Raw genomic sequence first — 26,116 nt, 5'->3', positions numbered from 1 at the left:
CAGTGATAGTCGTCATTCTAGTCAACAAAATTCAAGATTGTCAGCTAGAATTGAGAAGCCATCAGAGATAACAGCAATCTTAGCTTAGCAATCTGTCACTTTCCTTTTGGTAGGCTACTTTAAACAGCTACTGTTGCTGTAGTTGAAAGTTTCAAGTCTGTTGCACCTTTGACCACACCCAACCACATCCATGCGGCTGGGTGTGGTCAGAAGTGTGCTCTATTGCACCTGTAACCACACCCAACAATGATGTCACAGTGTACTGACTATACCCTGGACCACACCTGCAACACTGTGGCAAGGTGAGAAGGTTCACCACTGGAGGTCTGCATTAACAAAGTGTTTCTGCTGTGTGTTTCTTACTGTCTCTTACTGGGAGGGGATGCTTGGCGAGCCGGAACGGTGGAAGTGGATGTTCTGCCACTTGCCGTCGCGGCGGTGCCACACACGGGTCTCCTCAGACTGCATGGTGCGGGGCATGCCGCTGGTATCCATGTACTGGGTCAGTCGAATATAGGCAATACATGCTGCATTTTCCCCAATTAGGTGCACATGTGGGTTCAAGAGGATGGTGTGCACTGGCTTGTTCCCTTTAGACAGGGCTGGAAGGGAGACAAAATGACTGATTACAGGGGGCAAATGTCACTAAGTAGCACATATCAAATAAATGTAACCTGCCACTTGGATTTTGGAAATTCTAATGCAGCTGCATGACTGTTAAAAAAACAAATTCCTGACCCTACTTTAGAAGGAATACTAACTGATATGAAAGCAAAAGAAACTAAAAGTCTCCATATGTTGACGTTGGATAGTGGACAAGCACAGGCTCGCCAAGTGATTGAGGTTTCTAGGACATATCTGGTTTATCTGAACTATTTTTACCCCGACTGAGGACATTCAGCCATTTATAGCAGTCATTATACATTAGTGATTTTTTTGCTCCAAGGTTAGTCCATAACAACAGCCGTGCCCTTGGAGTGCACCAGCAAACATGAACTGTAAACTGACTAAATATTGATAAAGAACAAACAATTAGCCCATGTCCACTAATGCACCATGTGTACTTTCTTTCATACAAACATGCTCAATAGCCTACTTTCACTGTGTTGGGGATCTTCCTTATTTTCAAAATAGGCTATTTGTATCAATACACATTTTGCATTCCATATTGTACAAACTATGTGTTTTATGTACATTCAGTTTGTTTCCAGGTTGGATTCTACCTCACCTGCCCACAAGGCTATCTCAGTGAGTTCCCTGCACACCTGCTTCCTATCAACTCATTATGCTTGTGACAAGCTCCACAATTGTTGCTTGTTGGCGCATTATGCTGCATGCATTAATAGATATGGCTCTTGCGAGAGGGAAGTTGTTGCAGTGGGTGACCTATTCTAATTACATAAGGTTGGTTTGATATGAGGCAATTAGGCATGTAACAATATATCGAATTTCGCGGTGTCACGATAAAATAAATTCTCGATACTGTCGTGGGAATGCCACAGTAGTTATATAGCTGCGTTCTCCTAAAGAGCAGGTCATATGACTGTGCGACTACATTCCCCATAATCCTTTGCATGCAACTGTGCGCGCATGTGAGAGCAGACTCACTCCACGACCGTTCGTCATAGCGAGAAGCCACGCATATCACGTGAAACAGCGGAATCGTGGCTTTCCGACAAGACCAAGCACTTGTTAGTAGTCCAATGTTTTCAAAGTGAAAAAAAATGATAAATTTACACTAAAATAGTGTATAACAAAGCTTTCATACAGCTTTGCACACACATTACTTTTGGATGGATTACTCGCAAATGCAGGGTCACACAGAAATGCCACGCATATCACATGAAAGCGCAGGAGCAGAGCTTTCCTCTCCTCATCTCCTGTTCTGAGAAAGTGTTGATGTCAAGATTGTCAACCTGGCGTGAACAAACTGAGTGAATGTGTGTTTTTGAGTTTTTCTATGACTTTCAGGGAAATGGCTGGGCTTTAATTATTTTGGTTTTCTTTTACACACATCTCTACCCACCTCTCTCTCTCTCTCTCTCTTTCTCTCGCTCTCTCTCTCTCTCTCTGTCTCTCTGTGTATCTGTGAGTGAGGGATTGTGTGTTATTGAGTTTACAGTATTTCTAATTTGTTAATTTTGTTGTTGTTGCAGGGTCTGATTGTTCTAAGTTCTGTATATTTGATTAATATTAAGACTACTCTATCCTCATAATTTGATGTCATTCAGATGACATTCTAGTAATAGTACTACACTACTTTTGTTCAGAGTAGGTTAAAAAATACTGAATGTTTCCATTTTCATGTTCTGTCACTATAGTTTTAATTGACATGACTTTGTTATGGCACTTCAATGTCTGCCTGCCTAGCAGTAATAGGGGGGAAATGAAAGCACATGTTCAACTGTGTGTTGATTTGTTTATGATACGCTTCCAAGTTAAAAATAACATGCTGTACAGTGTACATGCACTATTTTTGAATAAAATGGCTATTTTTAACAATAAATGTTCTCTTTTTTTCCCTTTGTATAAATATCGTGATATATATCGTATCGTGGACTCTTTGTCATGATAATATTGTATCGTGAGTTTCTGGTATCGTTACATCCCTAGAGGCAATCCTAAGCAGAATCTTTTCATTGGTGTACAATGCATGCTGGTAAGATCTGTGTACGGCTGAATCCCGTCTCATAATAACAATAAACTCACAAGATTGAGGAAGCCGCAGTTTTTATAGCCAGGCGCTGCAGTCGATCTCCACTGACTGCAAGAACCAGGCCATGATGGGAAAGGCCTGGCTCTCACCTGATCTAACAGGTAATTGGTTTTGACGTTGACTCATCAATATGATGTTTTATATGAACATTTCAATTTGTTGATTTAATTTGTCTGATTTTAAAGTTTATTTTGTTACAGCAACAGAATACATGTTGTGACTGACGGTGACGTTTAGTAGTCAGAGAGACAAAAGACATTCATATCACAGATCATTAAGTATACATAGTCTATTGCATATTAACATTGGACTGTTTTAATTATTAACATAGGCCTGTTTAGCAACACATTGATTTTTATTTGATGGATTTAAGGATTCTTAAAATAACATCTGTACAAATGTGAAGCCTGGACCTCACCTGATGGATCTTTAATGAAAGCTGTTGTACTGTATTTCTTTCCTCTATGTTTGACTATTTATGTTTTCAATGTACATTTAGGGGGACAGGTCTGCTCAGTTGGTTTATATACAGCAGCAAACTGATGTGGTGCTGATGCAGGCTACATGAGAATTCATGTAAAATAGAAGCTGAACCATGAACAGAACAAAACAATTGGAGACTGCGAACAAACTGATATATGGGTCTGATAACATTTCATTCTGCCAACTGAGAGTCAAACAGGGATTTTTCCCCATGGTGCTTCAGCGTAAATAACTGATGCAATAGATCATTCAGCACATCATGCTAGCGGAAGAAAGCATGTTTATAACAAAGCTATCTTGTTTAAAATCTCCAGAGCAGCTGGAAAAACTTCAACAAATTGATGTGAATGAATAATACACAACCATTAATCTTTCCAAAGGCCAAATTCTCTTTCTAAGTGTCTAGTTTGGGTGCAGAGCCAGCTGGCTAGTTGCACTCTTTGGAGCAACCCCAGACCCATGGCTACTACAAATTTCAACTGCTCTGGACAACAGTAGCACAAGCAAGCATTTGTCATTGAGAGCAATTCCCTCTCAAATGGACAATTCTGTTGGTACTCTATGTCATTTATCTGTTTTGTAAAATGCGACAGTTTCAGGCCACATTCAACTGCCCTGATGATGATGCTGCTAAAATTAGATGGAGGTTTTGCCAATGATTAATGTTTTACCATTCTCAAAGTAAAAGCGATGGAAGTCATGTCCTTCCACCAAGTTGCCCAAGGCCTCAGGCTCAAATGAAGTTAGACCAGGATCACAAATCTTCCTGTTTCACCAAAAGGAGAAAAAAAAAAAAAAACAGAATCAGCAAAGGACGAGTGAATCAGTATAGCCATTTAGCTGTTACTGTTTGTATAACTGTACAAAAGCAGAAAGAAAGATACTTACGCATAGGCTTCAAAGTCTCCATTGTTGATAGACTCAATCAACTGCTCAGTGACTTTGATAATTTCCTGTTTGCGAGCTAAAACACAAGTTCACAGAACATCATCAGCTACACAAACTGATGTAAACATTGTTAGTTTGTTACTGAATTTCAGGCAAATGTCAGTCTGAGTGGTGCAGAAAAAGGAAATCTGACATCGAATTGGCTTCAAATGGGTTCTAGTCTACAAATTAGCAGGATTTCAAAGTTATTAGAAATGGAAGGCGCTCAAAAAAATATTGCACTAAATTTTTGTCATTTCATATCCGAGTGACAAGACAACAAGAAAGCCTCCCATGACTAATAGTGATATCAGGCAGGGAAATGCAAGATGACACGATTCCTTTCACCCAACAAAGCTCAAAATGAACAAAGACAAACCAATGCTCAGATGCAAGTATTTGCTACAAAAGCAGTTTCAACTAAGTAATGTTGACAGTTACCTTTATTGTTATTGGTGCAGGCTGGGGGATATTAAAAAAAATACTTAATTTGTGCAAAAAAAAAGACATGTTAAATTGTAAAGAAATATATAAATCAGTACTTCAGCTCTATTGCCTTCACAGCCATAAGCTACAACATTGTGTGTGTGCATGAGTGTGTATGTAAATCAGCTTTTTTACTGTGTCAGTGTTATCAAGTCAATGTTTGGGGAAGTCAGAACAGAGGGCAAATGGAGGAGTGAGAACAGCATCTGTGTCTACAAGACTCAAATATACAGCAGGAGAGAATCCTCTTCCTATTCAAATACAGAAGAATAAATCAGATGGAAGGAGCAGATGTTTAGGGGTCAAAAACAGAGGGTTTATTTCACTGGAGAGGGGATAGTCAGTGCATTATAAGGACAAAAAAAAATCAAACTATAAACTGTATCAAACACCCACTTATCTAAGCTGGATTTGAGACACTTTACATGGAGAGATCACTTTTCCCCAGTAATGGTTGGGTAACAGGAAGGGAACAAAACAGGGCATCTCCCCGCTAACTGCAGAGGGACTTACTCTGAATTGAGGAGGTGGGATTCTGCCTTGAGTCAGACATCTGTGAGGAACGGCTCTTAGAGCTCAAGATACCGCTCACTAAGCTGCCCAGACGAAGGGCTGTCAGCGGTTGCATGGATGGGTGTGTGATTGGGTGTCACGTGTGTGTTGGATGGGGGATGTAACAAAGATAAGGACATACATATGTATGTATGTATGTACGTATGTATGTATGGGTAAAGGCAGGATAGAAATTGTGGGAAAAGAAAAATGGATATTTTCAACAAAAGATAAGATGGAGAAGAAAAAAAGAATCATTTAATAATACTGAAAGCATAAAAATGTATGCAAAAATAAAAACAAAGAGCAAGCTGTGTTTTGTCCTCAGGCACAAGATAGGAGAAATATGGGGATGCGAGGGAGGGCAGGACAGAAAAAGAACAGGGCGGACTGCATTTTCCAAGGAGTTGACAGCTAAAAAGGGGGGTTGCAGCTGTTAACTTGCTGTGCATTTTAAACGCATTGACAGAATGAAGAAAAACATACAAAGGAGTGAGCAGTCTGACTGGAAACGGTGAGGACCGCCTGTTGTAACCTCACAGCGTAAGTGAAAACTGTGAGTAGCTAAATCAAACAAAAACACAAGATTCCCCACCTTTTACATCCTCATCCTCAATGGTGGTGTTGGCACTCTCAATTGACTCCTGACAAAGAATGAAAAGAGACAAGAGTTTGGATATGTCATGCATCTAACAATAACAATATAGTACAATTTGTCTATGTAATATCATTAAGTGTTGAATGCTTCCGCAAACCAGTCAAGTTGAGGTTACAGTTTATTTTCTTGAGTTATGGCCAAAAACATGTTCTGTGAGGTAAAAGTGAGCTTGAGCTTTGACCATCAATTACCAAATTCTAATCAGTTCAGTTGAGTCCAAGTGGACGTTTGTGCCAAATTTGAGGACATTCCCACAAGGCGTTATATTGCATTCACGACAATGGGATAGACGCAAGGTCACAGTACCTTGACCTTTGACTGCCAAAATCTAATCAGTTTATTGCTGTGCCAATTTTTTAAAAAATCCTTAAAGAGGTTCTTGAGATATTGCATTCAAGACCATGACACAGACAAGGTTACACTGACCTTGACTTTTGACCACCAAAATCTAATCAGTTCATTGTTTAGTCAAAGTAGCTGTTTGTGCCTAATTCAAAGAAATTGCCTCATTGCATTCTTGAGATATCACATTCATGAGAATGAGACATATGCACGGACAGATGGAGGGATGGACAACACGCAATCATAATGCCTCTTGCCATGGCTATTGCCAATGTGGGGGTATAATTAAAAGTTTAAAAAGTCAGATTTTGTTATACTAAGTTTTTTTTTTTTCATTAAAATATAGCTGACAGGGATGGCATGCAACAAAAGTCCCGGTCTGGGTTTTAATCAGTTAACATGGTTAGGGTCTTAAACCCCTCGGCCACCAGGATGCCCTGATGAACATAATTTATTAAGAGCTGATTATATAACAGCACAAGACAGGGTTTTTTATAGTTGGTGGTGGGTGTTGCATTGTTATTGATAGGAGCAAATGGCTTTGATGTAAATAAAATGCAACTAACAAGTTAAAATTGAGGTTTTATTGTTAATACCTTATTTCCATCCACAGGGTTATGGATCACAGTTGTCTGTGGTTCCTAAAGAAAACAGATGACAGAGAACTTGAGGAAAGAAATAACTATAGAGGGCCAGAAATAGTATGATGCTTGTGTCTATCTATCTATCTATCAATCTGTCTGTCTGTCTGTCTGTCTGTCTGTCTATCTATCTGTCTATCTATCTATCTATCCATCTATCTATCCATGTTCATAAATACATGCGTTTATCTATATGTGTATTTATCATAATGCATTTGGCATCAAATAAAAAAATAAACCCTTCTTCAGTTGCCTGTTCCCTCTTGTTTTTTTTTTCTTCGTGCTTTTATCTCCCTTCCTGAATGACATTGTCACTCAGTGTCTCTTTTTTGTTCCTGCTTTTCTCTCATCATCCTGCCTCGGTAATCAGATGTCTGGGCTTTTGTGGAATCGATCCTGATGACCGGCTCAGTCCTTCTAATCACTCACCCCGATTACGCTAGATTATAACATCAGCAGCCTGCATCTGTCTGTCTGTGTGTGTTTATGTGTGCATGATGATGAAGAGAGAAAGGAGGATAGAGAGAAAGAAAGAGAGAGAGAGAGAGATACCATGTGCCTGTGTTCATGCGTAATCATGTCAACAGCAAATGGGGGGACAGAAAGCCTTTGACATCATGCAGAGCAACAGTCATGTGGCCTGACGTAGACAGCCAGTCAGCAGACACCATGCGCAAGCCAATGAATGACGGCCAAATCGCTCGGGAATGTAGCATCATAATGAGTCTGAGGAGGCGACATCCTCACACTCCAGCCATGCACAGACAAACTACATGAGCAGCAAAGCCTACATAACACACCCTCGCAACTTGTCAAGAATTTCACCATCAAATGCAAAACTGAAAGCACTAAAGTACATTTAATGACACGGTAGGAGCATGCATGGTGTCGGTGTGTAGAGAAAGGAGAGAGCAGGGGCTCTTGCAGAGGAAAGGGGGGCAAGGGTGGGGGTTGAGGTAGAGGTTGCCCCTAACTACAGATTTAAAACTACACTACACAACTACACGATCCAAACGTGTGTAAAGGCTTATTGTTTCAACCCAACATTAACAATATACAGATCCAGCAAATCCAAACTGCCCAAGCTCTGTATGCCCCATGCATGCACTGCTAATTCAGATGAATGAATGAACACATCAATCTGAATTATGAATAGATCATTTTTAGGATTAGCTGTATCAAATATGCTGGAGCTGGGACATGCTGCGCAGCCACAAAAGCTTTTACACACTATTTCATTCAGGGATAGCCTAAAGTTGAGCTCGACATTTGTTTCACCCATAATATCTTCTATATTTTTATAAAGCTGGTTAAGAATTTCAGTCAAGCAAGGCTGAGATCAAACAGGAAATGATCTGAGCCCATGTGAAAGGGTGAACCTGTACCTCCTCCACAGTGGGGTGTGTAAGGTGGGGAGGTGTTAGAGGTTTTGTGGATGGAGGTGCGGGTGTAGGTGAGGTTGTGCATTTATACCAGCGCAGGGGCAGGGCCAGTGTCTTTAGGACTGGTCACTGTGTTGGCTTTGTTGTTGACCTGCAGGGGGCAGTGTAGAGGGCAAATGACACACATACACACTTTTCAGACACACCTTTGTGCACACACGCGGAAACACACACACACTCTGGCTATGGTCCATTCCAAAGAGATCCTCCCAAGTCATGTGTCCCAAAGATGTGATGTCAATGAGTGTTATACTGATACCAACCAAGATCTCGTTAAATATGTTTCATAAAGTACCCTTCAGCACAAAGGTAGATGTATTGAGGAAACTAGGCTGTGCAGATGGTAGGGATAAATTAGGAATGCATCGATGAAATTCTGCAACAATAACAATGTCTTAAACAACAGTTTGGCCAATACTGAAGATACAAGGCCAATACAAGATTAGCCAACATTTGAACAAATCATGATGACATTAAATAATATAATAACCTTCACCCAGTATTCCTTTTTACTGGATAAAGTGTGAACGCATCATAATGTAACTCACTGTAGTTTTGGCCATCGGATGCTAACAGCTAACAGCTGACGTTAACTAGCTCTCCTCCTGCCAATGTCAATTCAGATTTATTGAAGGCAGGGCCCATTCATTCCTATGAAAGTTGCCGCATTAAGCCAAAAATGCTTACTTTCCGTAGTATGAAAGTACCCACATCTTCCACACTGTCTGGCCCATAGAGGAACCACACTAGAGGCTTAAATCCGCCAAGTACACCCGAGTGCAGCAGAGCGGCTGACTTCCAACAGCTGAGCGGCTGACTTAAGGTTTAGCGCTCCACTAGCTTGAATAAGAATAACATTATTTAATTGTGTGGCTCATCTAGACTTTCCAAATGTCATCAGACCAAATCTTGATCTTAAATCCAGACATTTCGCGGGAGGTTGTGACTCAAAAAAATGTATCCACTGATTTACAGATGTCTCTTTCCAAATAGGCTATACGTCTATGGGAAAAAAGTATTTTTGGGCCCAATGGCATCACGTGATGGACTCTGGAAATTGTAGTACTACTGTTTGGTTACTATGAAAATTGGCTTCAAAGTAGGGCCGTAACGGTACATGTATTTGTGTAGAACCGTTCGGTACGCGACTTTCAGTTTGGCACGACCCTGTACCGAATTATTGGGCGCAGGATATTATTTTATTTTGTTTTATTTTATTTTATTTTATTTTAATTCCATTTTTGCGAGCCGAACCATTTAAAATATCTAGTTCCCCGACGGACATAATTGAGTGACGGACTACGTGCAAACTACGATATCGTCGTCGTTTAAAAAGAAAGAGCATTTCCCTGACCATCGCGCTAAAGAAATAACCAACGCCATTGGAGTTGAGTAAAATTGTTTAAGCTGCACTTTAGATATAAGCATGTTTTGTTTACTGCACTTTAACAAAGTGGGAAAGCTAAGTAAGTTCCTAGTAAAACTGAATCTGAGCAGGCTTTAAAGCTGACCAGCTGCACTATACTTTTTATTTTATTTGAGTAAAATTGTGTAAGTAGAAATTTATATTTATATTTTTCATTCATGTGTAAAAAAAACAGCAGGATTTTATTTTTCATTTTTATATTTCTATTTTCATTCAAACAATGTGAAAAAGCAGGATTTTATATATATTTGTTTCATTCAAAAATTGTGTAAAAAGAGTTAACTGCTGTGGTGGTATGTTTTAATAAGGTTACCAATAAGTAAAAGATATTTAATAGTTGTCTATTTTTTTCATTGCTGTACCGAAAAAAAACGAACCGTGACTTGGGTACCGAGGTACGTACCAAACCGAGATTTTTGTATACCGTTACACCCCTACTTCAAAGCCCGGCACACTTCCTGGGGGCCTGGTGCGTCCCCTAACAAATTGATTCTGAGATCTCTGTTCGTCCCAAATATGTTTTCTTGTCCCCGGGATGACGGGGAGCCGTTAGTCTCAAGCCCTGCTTTTTAGCCTGTGGACAATTGTTGTGTAACAACAGCAAAACATTGGCCGCTGCCATCGATGAATGTCATCTTATTTGCCGATAGTCCGATGGTAGTCAACAAGATGAGTAATACCAATATTTGAGTAATACCAATATTTGACTGATAGATCGGTGCATCCCTCAGAAAAATATTAAAGTAAACTGCTTATGTTTCTCAAACCAAATTTCTTAATAGGTAGCACATTTTTATTGTATTCTAAAATGCTAGACATAGGAGAAATAAAAGGAGACTGTTAGTAACAACATGGGGGAGATCAGGAGACAGCTGTTTAACCACCCACCCTGTCCAATAAGGTAGTAACAGGTAAGAAAACATTTATTCAATGGCCAACCAACACGGACACTATGCCAACAGACTCTCCTCCAACTGTAAACTTTCTAACCACATGAATGTAGATATGTCCTGGTTTAACCAATTGAAGGAACTGTGAGATCAAGCTAAGAAATAATAACCATTGCCCACTGCTTGGACTGACTGTCCCTGAATGATGTACCGGTAATTAAGTGCACATAGTAACTATCCAGAGGGCTCCTCAGACACTGAACGTTCCAGCAAACTAATGCAAGTAACAAGGCATTTTCTTCACTGTGCAAAGCAACTCACCTTAACGCCATCTGGCTTCTTGTTGAGCAAACTCTTGGCTGCTGTAGGAGGAAAGAAAGAGACAAACACTTCAGCATGAGAGTTCACAAACAGAGTCCGGAGCCTGAGGCTACACTAACATGCAGCAAGCATATCAGTCAACTGTGCTTATCTTCAAACTCCAGGTGCAAAATCCAACTGCAAGATCCATAATGCAATGCAATAGATGCTTAAAATGGCATCTTTGTTTATGCAAGGCTGTCCTCCTACTACATACTAATTCACATGTGAAGGGCTGAAGGGTGGGTGGTTGATTGGGTGTGTATTTAGCAAAGGGATGAAAGGGGTAATCTACCTATCTCCAACAGAACCACACAGCATTCTTAAACTGACATTTGCACACATACACATGCACTTAACCACTAGCACCCACACATACAATCCCACCGCTCTTCTCTCGTTGAATTTCTCATGGTAAAAAGGAATCCGAACACTTAATTGCATTTCAAAATGCATGCTGCATCCTTGTCTAAATTTCATTCTGATCTCATTTTGGCACTTTTGCAAGCTTGAGGTTTACTTTTGCTCTTTTGAATACCAAACACCTCATCTTCATGCATATGTGATTGGCTATTAGAGGACTGAGTAAGGCCTAAACATCACAGTTATTTAGTTGGGCCCAACCCCGCATATTTCCCTGTCATTCCAAAAAGCTTACCTCAAATGGAAACCACAATCCAAACAAAAGAAGGAAAGAAATTTGAAAAAGGAGGAAAATGATGAATAAAAAGAGACACAAATGCACTAATGCATTTTACTGTAGAATGAAGAGAGAAAGCAGGCTGGTAAGAGCCTGAGAGAATAGAGATAGGTCAAAGGAAATGCATGCAAAAAGGTATGATAGAGTGCAAAATCGCGATAATGTGAGAGAGAGATAAAGAGAGATGGCTCGGTTTACCAGTGGCACCTTTGCGCCAAAATCATCTCTGCTCAATAGAAAACAAATGTCGAAGGCATTCAAAAATAGGTGTAAAAGCCTCTATTCTATAGGAATAGTTCAGATTTTTTTGAAGTGGAGTTGTATGAGGTACTTATCTATAGTCACTGCATTACCTACAATAGATGGCGGTCGACAAGGCCCCAGTTTGGAGAAGCAGATGGGAGTACCACCATGGAAGCAAAGTAATGTACTGCTGTGGATGGGGTATTAGTGGGTATTAGTAGCAAAACGTATTTTAGCCTCCTAAAAAACGAACACCTAATAAATCCATATCAGTCTAATTGGACGCTATATTGAGAATATTTTCACTGCTTTACCTTGTAGCCCTTTCCTTTTGGAACTTCCATATTCTTACACATATCTCTCTTTCTTTCTTTTTGCAGTCTTTTCATAAACGTATCCTCTTCACAGCAAATGGCCTTTCATCATTGCTGTCATAATCACTAATTTTTTTATTTTCTTGTCTTCAACAATAGAACTTATGTATACCTATGCATAAACACAACTGTGCTGTGCACTGTATTTTGCTGCAGATCAGCTGTTTGGGTCACACGTTCAGCAGTTAATGGAGGAGACATTAAATACAAGAAAATAAAAAAATTGTGATTATGACAGCAATGACGAACTGCCATTCACTGTGGAGACAAACCTTTGTGCTTGTAACACCTTTTATCAGAGTGTCCTTCTTTGCAGAGGGAGACTAAACAGGCTGAAAGAGAGATCTGTATAAAAACAGAAGTTGCAGTTGAGAACATGTAGGGCCAAAGGAAAGGGCTGGCTGACAACAAGGTAATGTGGTGAAAAGATTCTCAATATAGCACCCACTTAAACTGATATTGATTTTTTTGGGTTGGCCTTTTTTGAAGTGGCTAAAATATGTTTTGCTACTAACCCCCATTCACAGCAGTACATTGTTGTACAGTTTCTGTGGTGTTACTCCTGTCTGCGTTTCAAAACTGAGAGCATGGCGACCAACATCTTTTCTAACTACTACACTGACTACAGATAAATACCTCATACAAACTTTATTAAAAAAATCTAAAATAAATGTTTTTAGCTTATGAGATATGTTTGGGTAGCCATCTCTTGGACACCAGGCCGAAAGAGACATACCTGAGAAGTTTCTTGTGACCAGCAAAGTGGTCAATATGGCTCCCTGCAGTGACAGAAAAGAAGGAAAGAAGGAAGTAATGATGATGGAAGGAAGGAAGGAAAGAGGAGACAGAAACAGGAAGATTGATTATAAGGTTACAGCCAGAAAGAGGAGCACAGTGAAAGGGCAACTTGAAGGTTATAGAGAACAAGTCATCATTTCAATGTTACCCTGTAAAGTCTCAAGTGAGGAGGACGGAGAAAGGGGGAGAGAGAAAGATGGCTGGATGGATTGTTCTACATAAATAGAAACATGAAGGATTGCCAGACATCTCACCTTGAGTTTCCTCCTGGCATTGAATTTCTTCAGGCACTCCACAGTCTCCTGCCTGTGCATCATGGAAGCTACAGTGGACCGTTGCTGCAGGAAGAAGATGAGAGGATTTGAGGATTAAAGAGAGAATAGAAACAATGGATGGGAAGAGTGTATGCATGTGTATGTGTGGGCAATGAGACTGTGTGTGTTCTTGCAAGTTGGATCTGATGGCTTGACTGGGGCATTACTTATAATCGTGTATCATAAGTGTACAGGTCTTTATTTCTGTCTGCACCTGTATATCTTCTTGTGTGTGTGTGTGTGTGTGTGTGTGTGTGTGTGTGTGTGTGTGTGTCCACATACGCAGATCCAGGGATGTTTGAGGGCCTCTGCAGCAGTGATGCGTTTACTGGGGTTGATGGTTAGCATCTTGTTGATCAGATCTTTGGCCTCTGGAGTTACAGTGTCCCACTCCGGGGATGGGAACTTTAAAAAACAAAAGCATATGTGATATGTGATTTCCTCTGCCAGGTTGTGAACAAAAAAGATATGGTTCCTTTCAAAATAAAACAAAAACTATAGTTTCTAACTGATTTATATGAGATAAAATTTTGTTTTTTCTTTCATGCTATGGAGGTTAATGTATGCAGACATCCAAATTCAAATAAACATGAAAAAACAATCATTCAATCTGTAATGATCCATCTAAATTTATCATAGAGGGAACAGGTGAGCAAAGCCCAGCAGTAGTTGTAACAGTGAATTATCTGAGAGGGAATGTGTGGAAATATTTTGGATAAAAATCACAAATAAAGGTGATGCTTTCTGCGGGTGTTTAAAAATCATGCTGCCTTATGTAAATATTACCATGACAACAAATCTTCAGTAGCAAAAAAACTGTAAACTATATCAGTAAACCCTAACCTTCAGTGTATTTTGGGATTGGGTTATGTGGGTTGCTTTTGAATTAAAGGGGACCTATTATGCTTTTTGTTGTTTTATATTTAGTGTTACAGTGTTGGATATTCATATTAAACGTGGCCAAAGTTTTAAATAACAAGGTAAACATATGTAGAGGCAAGCCCTGTAAGCAAAAACCTCAGGTACGGACCGTTCCAAACACTCAGTTTCCAAAAGTTTATTTTACTCTGGCTGCAGTACGAAATCATAGTGTGCCATTTCTTTATATGGTCATCTGCTCCAGACACACTACAAGTGTTAACATTATGTGGCCTAAACTGTTACATGAAGTTACATGCTAATGCCAAGGAAATATGTAAACTTGGTCGCTGATGATGTTGATTTCTCACATCCGGTTGTGTTCAGAAGCCTTAACTGGTCATTTTTCATGTGAGAAAGTGCAACTAAACGCAGTCATTCCCCAGCTGCCAGTACACTGCAGAAGGTAGTTACATGCTAACGTAGGGGGGAACACGTAATCTTGGTTGCTAAATTTGTTAATTTCTCCCAAAATTTGGATGGTGTCCTGTTGTATTTAGAGGCTCTTATTGGGGATTTTTCATGTGAGAAAGTGCCATTATTCTCTGTTGGTGCAGAGGCGCTGAGATGGAGAAGATCCAGAAACGCTGGGGTTTTTTGGGAGGGGGGGTTTAAAGGGAAAAGCACTATGATGGAGCATTTCAGACAGAGGGTGAATACAGGTGATGCAGCAAAGACAGTATGAAAAAAATCAAGTGTTTTTGAGCAATAAAACATGTAAACATATTCTAGTAGATATATACAATAAATTACAAAAACGTTTCCGCTGGTTTGTGGAGTATGTATGTGTGAGTGCTTACATCATAGGCCCCAGCCTTGATTTGTTGGTAAAGGCGGTGCTGGTCCTCATCCCAGAAGGGAGGGTAACCCACCAGCAGGATGTATAAAATCACACCTGGAAGGAAGTGACACGATAAGTTTAGTGTGTTAACAGTAAATACCAACACACCATAGTACTATATACTGAAAAAAATAAATTATTTACTTAGAAAATACACTTCACTCATTTAACACTGCACAAAACACTTGAAACAACATGAAGCTGTAGAACACTCTTCAGCACACACCTGACCAGGTCAGACAAAGCCATAGACTGAGGCTTTAGCTCCAGCGTCAATTTCATTCAAACAGTTGCAGTGAGAATTTGAATGTTATTTACCACAGGCCCACATGTCCACTGGCTTCCCATATGGGTCTTTCCTCAGAACTTCAGGAGACAAGTAGCCTGGGGTGCCGGCAAAACCTGGAGGAGTGATATGGAGGGAGGGACGAGATGTGGAATGGTAGGCCGGAGCGGGCAATTAAGTGACTAGGCTGTTTGTCAGCTAACTAAATGAGTGATTGATTAATCGACAGATTGGCCTGTTGCTTGATTGACCAACCAATTCAGGTTGAAAAATGGGTGGATGAATACTCACCAAACCATGCCTGCTGGTCCCCCTGCACCTCGATAGCCAGCCCAAAGTCAGCCAACTTGACCGCCGCCCCCTTCAGCTTACTGGCCAATAGAAGGTTCTCAGGCTGGGGGGGGCGGAGTCAAACAGGTTAGAGGTGAGAGGTCACACGCTCTGGGAACAAGCCGCCCACAGACACAGATCTAAAATCAGATTAGCCAAACCAAATCCTAATCGAAACTATTAGGGGTCAATGATGCTAAACTGCTCTTAAATCAGTGTCTGAGGCAACTCCCTTTCTGCCACACAAATGACAGAGAAACAGAAATGTGCACGGGACCAAATCTCTACATGACAAAGGACATTTTTTCACGCTGGAGCTGTGGACTTGCTCCCCAAAGTCTCGTGGATTTTGAGAGAGTGAATTGGTAGCTCGCTTGTCCACAGTAGCACCAATCCACTGTTAAAATCCATGAGTGGGAACAAAGTGCACACTGCAGGGAGAAGGATACAGGAGGGAGGGTGTGGTGTAACAGGAGACGTGGGTGTAAAAACAAGTGACTCAGCCACATATGGGTAACGACAAACACGCTGCACACTAACACAGTTTAGCACAATTATAAATATATGCGAGCCCCCAGCAAGCACACGTGTGCACACACTCAGACGCACACACACATGGACACAGGTGCAGAAAGGTCTTTGCTAACCTAAGGCCAGTTAGACAGTGTGCTCTAATGAATAATACATTTCTTAATATTTTGAGACTCTAAACACAGACAGCCTGTAAGCAGTCAGTTTATGGCAGACATATGACTCAACAGGACACCAACTGACAACTGGACAACATCTACATAATCATTTACATAATGATGAATAAATCCACCTGATCACAAAGCATCTAAAACTTTAAATCACTTCAGAAAAGGACAACTCCCCCATTCAAGTCGACAGACTGGAAATTCCATAAGCCACCACAGTTATTAGGTGTTTTTTTTACCCATTGTTTTTTATGGCACAGTTACATGTTCACATTTGGACAAAGAGAGCTCTCTTGCATTCTCTCCCCTTTTCCTTCCACATAAAAATGCTCTTGGGAGGTTATGAGAATACAGACTACCATTAGAATATTCATGACCTTGGAAAATCGTTCACATCTCAACATAATTTTTACATAATTATGCAAATGGTGATCATTCCTGAGGTTCTGGCTTGTGATTGCTCCTATTCCTGTCACCGTGGCGCTACATTCGGAGTGCTTAACAATCACACACACAGATGTAGAGGTGCTATCATGCTCCCTGCACCATCAGGGGTAGTATTAGAGGAAGATCCTTATTCTTGACATTGGCAGGATTAGTATTAAAACTTAAGTATTTTTTAACCTAGACCCTATTTTTCCATGTTTTCGTGTCTAGGTGATAAATGGAGGAAGCAATTTTTGAAAATGGTCCAGTATTGAGAGAGACTGCTGCAGCCACAGCGGTGAAACAGGCTGCAATGTGATCTCTGTGCTCAATTGTGCACTGTCAATGTACGTCCACTAAGAGTGCTTGTTTTTGCCACTGACAGGCTCAGATTATTATTAGAAGTGTCTGACAACATAATGGAAAGGATCCTACAGAGAAATGAAAATATTTCCCAACCTTTAACTGATCTGTTTGTTATTGTGGCCTAGTCTGACTCAAGGAGAAGTCTCATTCTGAAATCTGGCAAGAGGTGATTTGCAGGAAAAACAATGATGGAAATGTTAGTGAGAGTTGGAGAGAGGAGTGCCAGGAAGTTTGCTGTGTTAGAGTGGAGAAAGCATAGCTAAGTGTCATCTTAAAGATTTTTGATGCCACGGCTGAGTGTTTAGTTGATTTTGACACTGTGGAAAAGTCCTTGAGATTTCAGAATGAGGCTTCTCTTTGAGCGAGACTTGGTTACAAACAGGAACAAACAGAACGGATGAAGCAAAAGGCAGGGAAAAACATTTTTATTTCTCTGTAGGGATCCTTTCCATAATGTTGCGCAATCTCTCTCTCAATAGTGGACCAGTAAATTGTTGTCTTCATTAGTCACTAATACACAAAAACATGGGAAAATAGGGTCCAGGTTAAAAAATATCAAAGTTTAATGTAACCATACTGGAGCTAAGTCTTAAGTTTCTGCAGTTAGATTTAAACCTTATTCTGCACACCAGAACTGCAGCCAACTTCAGAGCAGAAGTGAAGGTCAAATTACCTTTGTTAATTATCTGAAGCTTTTAAGGCTTCCACATTGAAGAATGGAATAATGTGACTAATAAAAAGATCATTATGCAGGTATTTTTCCTCTCACATGAGAAACGATTATTGATTTCCAAAGGGTATGAACTGTGGGGGGGGGGGGTCACTGGGTATTTCTGAATGTTGCCACCTGTTCTACAGAGTCAGTACTAAACATGGCTGCAGCCGTGGCTGCGTCGCTCATACAAACCTTTAGATCCCTGTGGACGATCCCATTAACATGGCAGTGATGGACACTCTCGAGGATCTGCTGTATGCAGTGGCTGAGGGCGGCAGAGTAATGAACAAGCACAGGATTGTGATGGAACAAATGGAAGGAGAGATAGAAAAGGAAAGGGTGAAAGACAGAGAAAAGAAGATGAGGGAATTTCATTAAGGGGAAGAGAAGAGGAAACAGTCCTACAACAATGTATCATGTGTCCCTTTCATTGCGCTTGTTATATGCGATGCTGTTTTTCTTGATGGGTGACATTAAGTCACATGAAGGTACGTCGTTTTTCACAAGATTTAATGTATTGCACTATATAGATGGACCAAAGCTATACAGTGTATATGACAAGAAAACACAGATACGCACACTGTCCCTTTCTCTCTCTCTCTCTCTGGGGAGGAAGAATTTCAATGCAAAGCTGGCAGTGTAAGGTAGGCTGTGTATGATTAATACCGCAGGCTATATGTCGTTAATCACCTTTATAAATAACTCTGTGAGATGCCTCAGAGACAAGGCAGCTGTATCACACCTCTGAGAAGACCATATGTGAAACACACAAACATACACACCAGTAACAGACAGAGATGCATAATGGCTGCTGTGCTCAGCAGTGTGTGTTTGTGTGTGTGTTTTTGTGTGTGGGTGTGTGTTACCTGGCATCGGCCTCACTGTAGTACTCCCTGGCTACGATGTCCTCAAACAGCTCTCCTCCTGTCACCCTGTGGAGAGACAGAGAAAACATTATAGTGTTTCTGTCTCTCTGTATCGAAGTCTGAAACCATCGTTCATTTTTTTTAAACTGCACTCAATCATACACACACACACACTTTGTGCATTTTAGAGACATTCTTACATACACTGTATTATCACATCCATTAACAATTAGCTAAAGCCATGTACTTTGATGAACAATGTTAACAAGTCTGCAAGTAAGCTTGCATGTGTATGTGTGTGTGCAAAATTTAAGAAAGTTTTTAAGGGCACAGATCTATTTAAAGTAGAGCTGCAACGATGATTCAATCAATTGATTAGTCAAACGACTGAAAATTAATTGGCAACTATGCTGATCATCAATTAATCGTTTTAGTCATTTCTTTTTACAGGTCCAGTGTGCAGGATTTATGGGGATGTATTGGAAGAAGTGGGATATACTATAATAAGTATATTTTCTTTAATGTCTAATCACCTAAAAGTAAGAATCGTTGTGGTGTTGGTATCTTAGAATGAGCCGTTTATATCTACATAGAGAGCGGGTCCTCATCTACAGAGATCACCCAAAATGGATAAACCAAACACTGGCTCAAGATAGGGCCATTTGTGTTTTTGCTTTTTCGTGTCAACCTTCATAGTTCAAAGCCCCTCCATGATGACAGTGTCGGAAAAACACTGATTTTTTTTTTTTTTACGTGAAACTGCTTTATTGTTTTTATCAGTTTGTTTGTCCGTTTGTTTTGGAGAGGAAGAGACCTCTGCAGTTTAATTCAGCTTCCAGGAAAAACCTCCTGAACGTCTGGATCTTAAGTTATCAGAGAAAAAAGGTGAGCACACGTTGGCTGGTGCTAGGCTAGCGGCTCGTCTAACAGCGTCGTAAAAACACTGATTTGTTACGTGAAACTGCTTTATTCAGTGTTTTTGTCGGTTTTAATCACTAGACGAGGAAGAGACCAAAGAACGCTGAAGGAATTCTTACTTTCAGCTGCTTGCAATTTGCAATCCTTACTGCTAGATGCCACTAAATCCCCCTAAATTTTACACACTGCTCCTTTAAATATGAGAATTTGATGCTTTTCTTTGTCATACAATAATAAAATCATCTTTCTTTGGCTTTGGATTTTTGGACTCTATGTCAGATAAAACATACAAGCTTAAGATGCCTCTCGGCCCTAGGAGATTACACAGCAGGGCATTCTCACAATTTATTGACAAAACGATTAATCAATTAATGGAAATAATCATTGGTTGCAGCCATAACCCAAAGGGCTTACTGCAAACACACCCTCAAGTCCATCTATCACACACATGTAGGAAAAGAGGATATAGGTCAGGAGCCTGACGCACCAGCTCTTCATAAGTTCAAATGTAGCCTAGTTACAGCGGAGATGAATGCATGACTAAATTAGAAGGGGTAACACCACACAAACTAGTTCATATGCAGACATTAGTTTTTAATTGCCAGGTGTAACTGACAATAATAACAATAATCTATTTTATTCATAAGCACCTTTCAAGTCACCCAAGGACACTTTACAAAACGAGATAACACAGTCAATACATACTAAAGATAACAGTAGACAGAAATAACAAAGAGCAAAAGACAATAATTAAATATACAGATAAGGGAATACATTCATAATGAACACATTATGAAGCACAGAGAAAAGATCATCTAAAAAGCTTAGACCCTGAGGGAGAGCATTCCAGAGGTTAGGGCCAACCGAAGTGAAGGCCCTGACACCCATAGACTGGGGTCTGAGGGGTGGGTGATGTTAAGCTGGGCGTCACAGGAACCTTATGAGCAAGTCGGTGTGTAGGAATGGAGAAGACTGGAAAGGCAGGAAGGCGCCAAGCCATAGAGAGATTCATAAACAAGGAGAAGTACTTTAAAACAAATGTGGTATTTAACTGGAAGCCAGTGCTGTTGAAGGGTGAGGATGATGTGCTCTCAGGACCACATGTGGCAAAGAACACCTGCAGCTGAATTCTGGATGTACTGTAGTGTTTTTTAACCCCCAAGAGGATACACCAAGGGGAAGGGCATAATTTAAGTTAGTAATTTAGTTAGGATGAGTCTCTGCGACAGAGTGAGAAAAAGAGAGGTGCAGTCTGGAGATATTCTTCAGGTGGAAAAAGGCCATTTTGGTGATTTTTGTCAAGACAGAGGGTGGAGTCTAAAGTTAGATTTTTTTACCTTAGCAACAAAGGATGTAATAAAACAAAGAGGTTAATGTGAAATAGGGTTCACACCTGGCCCAACACTAGAGCAGTAACAATTAATCAATTATTGAGTTTTGTTTTGTTTTTTAAGGAAAAAAAGTGAAAGTCTCTGATTCCAACTTCTTAAATGTGAATATTTTCCAGTTTCTTTACTCCACTATGACAGTAAACTGAATATCTTTGGGGATTTCATTTGAGGACATCATCTTGGGCTTCTGCAAACACTGTTTGACATTTTTCACCATTTTCTGACATTTTACAGGCCAAACAACTAATCAGTCAATCATGAAAACAACTGACAGATTAATCAACAATGAAAATGATTGTTGGTTGGAGCCCTGCCCAACACTTAATCAAAATGCTGTTTAATGATGAAGTAAACCTCCACTCACTCCAAACTGCATATGTTTCATGCATGCAAATAGAAATAAAACAATTCCATTTAACACATAACTTGCCCCCCTAAAACTGTTAGTTACATTTTATGTTACAGCTTGTATTGCTACAGTGACTTCCTGTTTATGTAGGGTGCGTTCGTAAATCCAATCTGATGCTCTTCATATGAGAGAATTGTTGTTCGAAGAGACGGAGCGTTCTATTTCCACATGAATTAATGAACCACTGAGTTAATCACACGTTCACTCAGCTTGGCGCTCTGCTGCTCTGTCTCCCCAGACAGAGTGCCCAGAGAACGCTCTGCTGCTCCAAGAGTTTGGTGTTCTGATTAACCGAACAGAACATTCCAACAGTGTTCCAAATTATAAACGGTCCAGTTTGTGCCAGAGTACCATCCGGCACTTAGAGCGAGTGTTTCCAAACGCACCCATAGTTTGTCGCTTCTGTCGGAGTGACTAGCAACAGATTTATCATTACTTACATTCTTTACTAGAAAAGATTGTCGGTATGACCTTCGGCTCCTCCACCCCGCATGTTTAAGTATCCTTGGGCAATACACTGAACCCCAATTCCTGGTGGCACCTTTCATGGTAGCCCTGGCCACCAGTGTGTGAAAATGTGTTTGACTGTGGCATGTAGTGTGAAGTGCTTTGAGTGGTCGGAAGACTAGAAAGGCACTTTATGAATGCAAGTCCATTATATTTACTACCCTGGTTTAGAAAATCACCAGTTTGAATTACCTAGGCCTTTGGAAGGACTTTACACACACTTAGAAAAGGATTTACAAAAAGCTGGTCCAATCCAATCCAGCTTCAAGAATAAACAGAGTGAAGATGTCACACCTTGATCACACTCTGTTATCTGTACCTTTTATGGCTGTCAAATAACAGTATTGGCTGGATTACAGACCTTGATGAACTACCTCCACTTACCCAGACATTGCGTGGTTTTGGCCTGACTGCATACACTTTGGTACCTCACAAGGTGACGCCTCAGTCCCACATGGTGTAATATACCTTCACATTCTCTATAAGAATATTTCTATACAGTGCTAACCTTATACAAATGCATGAGTTAGAAGCGAGAGTAAAATGAGACAAAACATGTTATATTCGTAGGGTGGTTACAATCGACAGGGAATGTGTGTGTGTGAGAGTCTGTTACTCACAGATCAAACACCAGATAGTGGAAACCCTCTTCTGATATGCTGTCATGGAGTCGTACTGTCGAGGAGATTTAAGAGAAATGCAAGACACAAACACAGGACAGAAGAGGAAAAGAGACAGAGGAGAGAGCCAAACATAGAGCAGTCAATACCTCAATACAAATATTGCCAATGCTCATTATTTACACTTTCCTTTGTGCTTGTGTTCCTCCAGTTAGGTTGTTAGTTGTCAGGTGCATCAGAAATACAGTGGTAATATGCAGAGGAGCAGTGTGAAGCACTAAGTGTAAATCAAGTAGCAACAAGAGGATGCAATGCGCAATATATTCTACCTCCACTTAATGTGATGATTCATGCTGATATTAAGAGTGGATACATTCTGAAACAGTTTCTCAGCACAGATGCCATCCGCACAATCACTGTGATGACTGTAGGTGAAACCTTTGAGAATAACTAAGACTCAAATGAGTCTGACAGTCAAACTGTACATAGCTATTTACAAAAATAAAGCCTCAGCTATAAGCTATATAACTTTGATTAATTAAAACTGGCTGTTGCCTCAAGTATTAACTAAATAAAACACCTTGATAACCCCAGTAACAAAACTGTACTCACACAGTTCTGCCTTACAAAGGCTAACAGCAGCAACTATGCTAACACAAACTGAGAAAAATGGCTTCAAAGTTGTTGACTGTCCAGTCAAGCAGAATAAGACTGAACCAGAAAATGTTGTCACAAGATAGAACAAACATCCAAAGGTTTACTTTCAGTCACAACTCAGTTTTGACCAAAACTGTAGCTACTGTAGTTAGCCTGTGTAGGGCAGAGTTAGCCTTGTATTAGGTAGGTCAGGAAAATGGCTAATGATTAGGACATCATTGTTACGACATTTGAACATCTGGGGGCTCTGCTTTAAGAAATGAATATTCAATCAAATCTTATGAAAGGGTAAATATCAGGGCTCAGCAACACATCAGCATTATGACTTTACCATGATAAAACTAGATATCATATTGGATTTCAGATATCATGTTATTGTAAGTGTTGTCTTTTGCTGGTTATTCAGACTGCATTACAGTAAAGTCATGTAATTTTCTGATTTTTCTGTTCTATTATTTGCCTTTACCTGCTCACTCATTATATCCACATTACTGATGCTTATTTACCAAAAATCTTATTGTGTAAATATTATGTGAAAGCACCCATACCCAACCCTACAATATTGTCATAATATCAATATCAAGGTATCGGATGAAAAATATTGTGATATTTGATTTTCTCCATATCACCCAGCCCTAGTAGACATCAAACATGTGTAAATGCTGATCATTAAACACTCGAATTTAAAGCTTGTGAGTTGATGTTTTTCTTTAAATCCATTTATTGTTTAAATATTTAACAAGAGAAAATAAAAATTGGATCCTTGCAGCTGTGCCGTTTTAATCTGAGGTATCAACATTCACAAGAATTAGTATTGATATTAGTAGTTCAATAATGCCCTCAAAGCACACTAAGCATTTGCTTCTGATACTGAAGAACTGTCCTGCATAATTGCTTTGTTGCACCTTCAAAATACATGGTATTTTTTCTGCCAAACATATTTTCTAAGATTTAAAAAAAACAGGTGGTCAAAATGTGCAATCACAGTGGTTCCCTTAACATTATAGGTGCCGTAGTTATCTTGGAATGGCAGCTGTGATGCAGAACTGATTTAAGAAGTCTGAAAAAAATGACAGCGGAGAAAAGAAAGAGCATGACTGAGCGGATGAGGGTGAAAAGACCAAAGGAGGAGAGACAGGTGCTATCAGAGGTATAATGAGGAGGAAAGAGTGTAAAGGGTCAGTGGTTTAGAGAGAGGGCATAGGGCCGCTGTGTCTTTTTGATGATTCAGCTGGGAGAGCACACAGATACATCATCATTAGATACCTGTACACACACACACACACACACACACACACACACACACTTGTCTCCCTCATAACTGTGTCTAGAAGATGAATAGCCATAGCAGGATCCACCAGAGACCTGAACAAAATATGCATGTTTTTCGTTTGTATCAGTGTGTGTACTTGTGTGTGCGTATTTTATGATCGAGGACTCGCAGCTCACCGATGTTGGGGTGCTTCAGTAAACGACAAATCCTCGCCTCCCTCTCCAGCTTTTGATGATCTAAAAGAAAAACAGGAGACACAAACACAGAGAGAAACAGAGATGGGTTATTTTTAATGCTCTTCATTATTCCCTGCTATGATTGGCTTTCTGAATTGCCCAACATGAAGTTGGCTGCAAGTTAGTTTGAGTCAGTGGAGGACACAGCACAGTGTTTGGGCATCGTTGTCAGCGTCAGTATGCGTTTGTGTACTTGACATCCACACTTTTGTATGCATATATATGTGTGTGTGTGTGTGTGTGTGTGTGTGTGTGTGTGTGCTGGCTTTGTGTCAGCTCTGCTCTTTTCCTTATCACAACTGAAATGCTTGACAAAAATAATGTGACCTGATATGTGCTTGGTTATGTGCCACAAACAGGGAGGCAACAGTGGACAACAAACAGAGTGAGCAGTCACAGTGGATTTACATTGACCTCCGGTGTCAGGCTCAATATGAGCTCCTGTGCCTGCCCTGAGGACAAAACAAACCTGCATGGATACAAATGAAATTTAATTTTATGTCACTTAAGGTCAAACCCAAATTTAAATGTAAAGATCAGTAGTTTTTCTTGCTCCTAACATATCTTCTTCATTTAATGCAGACTGGGATTGTGTAAGCAGTACAATGAAGTACTACACAAAACTTTTCAAATGTTTTAAACAAATTTCTTTTTAGTTATTAATTACATTTTGCTTGGAATCCCCAGTAAAATATAAAAATAATAATACTGAATTAGCGGCAAGCCCTACGTGACACAATAGAGTTTTTTCAATCATCAGACATGTCTTTATATAATTTGCAAATAGTTACGTTTACGTTGCAAATAAATGAGTTTTTAAAAATAATCATCATAACTGCATTTTTGTGTCCATCACATGATGAAGTGCCTTGATTGGTCAGGTGTTTAATTCAGTGGATTAGCCAAAAACAGACCACACAACCAAGTTATTGATTTTCTGGATAATTTGGGGCAGCACACAAAAAGCTATAAAGACACCTGACATAAAGGCAGACTGCTGTGTCACCTCAAGTGCCTGTGTCTCCGTCAAAAAGTTGCACTTAAACATATCGTAAAGACTACAGCCAACAGCCAGCTAACACATACAGTCTGCACCTGCGTGAGAGGAAATATCAGACAGCAGTGGTAGAAGATTACTGAATATGCCAAAAAGCCACTGACAATGGCTGACTAGTGTCAACGGTGTGGGACACACTTCAAAAACTAGGGCGGCAGACACTCAGGCCCAACACTGTCCGACAGCCAGCCTGGTGTGTCATGGCTCTAAATTCAATATTCACACTCTTTTAGCTCCATTTTTGGACTCT

At 40.1% G+C, this 26,116-nt stretch overlaps 1 protein-coding gene across 21 annotated transcripts in view; it reads right to left on the bottom strand.

The window, feature by feature from the left end:
- camk2d2 (calcium/calmodulin-dependent protein kinase (CaM kinase) II delta 2) overlaps positions 1 to 26,116 on the bottom strand; it is a 51,902-nt gene that overhangs the window by 2,964 nt on the left and 22,822 nt on the right. The window contains exons 3-21 of one of the 21 annotated variants that reach the window (XM_033625358.2): positions 24,750 to 24,809; positions 22,644 to 22,698; positions 18,799 to 18,864; positions 18,125 to 18,197; positions 15,689 to 15,791; positions 15,430 to 15,513; positions 15,071 to 15,165; positions 13,635 to 13,757; positions 13,293 to 13,376; positions 12,977 to 13,019; positions 10,885 to 10,925; positions 8,279 to 8,338; positions 6,761 to 6,805; positions 5,760 to 5,808; positions 5,126 to 5,224; positions 4,568 to 4,588; positions 4,088 to 4,163; positions 3,871 to 3,965; positions 374 to 602 (exon numbers count right to left, since the gene is read on the bottom strand). In XM_033625358.2, the coding sequence (XP_033481249.1) occupies positions 374 to 602; positions 3,871 to 3,965; positions 4,088 to 4,163; positions 4,568 to 4,588; positions 5,126 to 5,224; positions 5,760 to 5,808; positions 6,761 to 6,805; positions 8,279 to 8,338; positions 10,885 to 10,925; positions 12,977 to 13,019; positions 13,293 to 13,376; positions 13,635 to 13,757; positions 15,071 to 15,165; positions 15,430 to 15,513; positions 15,689 to 15,791; positions 18,125 to 18,197; positions 18,799 to 18,864; positions 22,644 to 22,698; positions 24,750 to 24,809 (1,501 nt within the window). Of the gene's footprint in view, positions 1 to 363; positions 603 to 3,870; positions 3,966 to 4,087; positions 4,164 to 4,567; positions 4,589 to 5,125; positions 5,225 to 5,759; positions 5,809 to 6,760; positions 6,806 to 8,278; positions 8,339 to 10,884; positions 10,926 to 12,976; positions 13,020 to 13,292; positions 13,377 to 13,634; positions 13,758 to 15,070; positions 15,166 to 15,429; positions 15,514 to 15,688; positions 15,792 to 18,124; positions 18,198 to 18,798; positions 18,865 to 22,643; positions 22,699 to 24,749; positions 24,810 to 26,116 lie in introns of all 21 variants that reach the window. The other 20 variants (XM_033625360.2, XM_033625359.2, XM_033625364.2 and 17 more) reach the window with 20 other exon arrangements.

Source organism: Epinephelus lanceolatus, chromosome 3 (assembly GCF_041903045.1).
Source record: "Epinephelus lanceolatus isolate andai-2023 chromosome 3, ASM4190304v1, whole genome shotgun sequence".
Lineage (NCBI taxonomy): Eukaryota > Metazoa > Chordata > Actinopteri > Perciformes > Serranidae > Epinephelus > Epinephelus lanceolatus.
The sequence above is the reverse complement of the archived record's forward strand: the minus strand, read 5'-3'. Positions and strand labels throughout refer to the sequence as shown.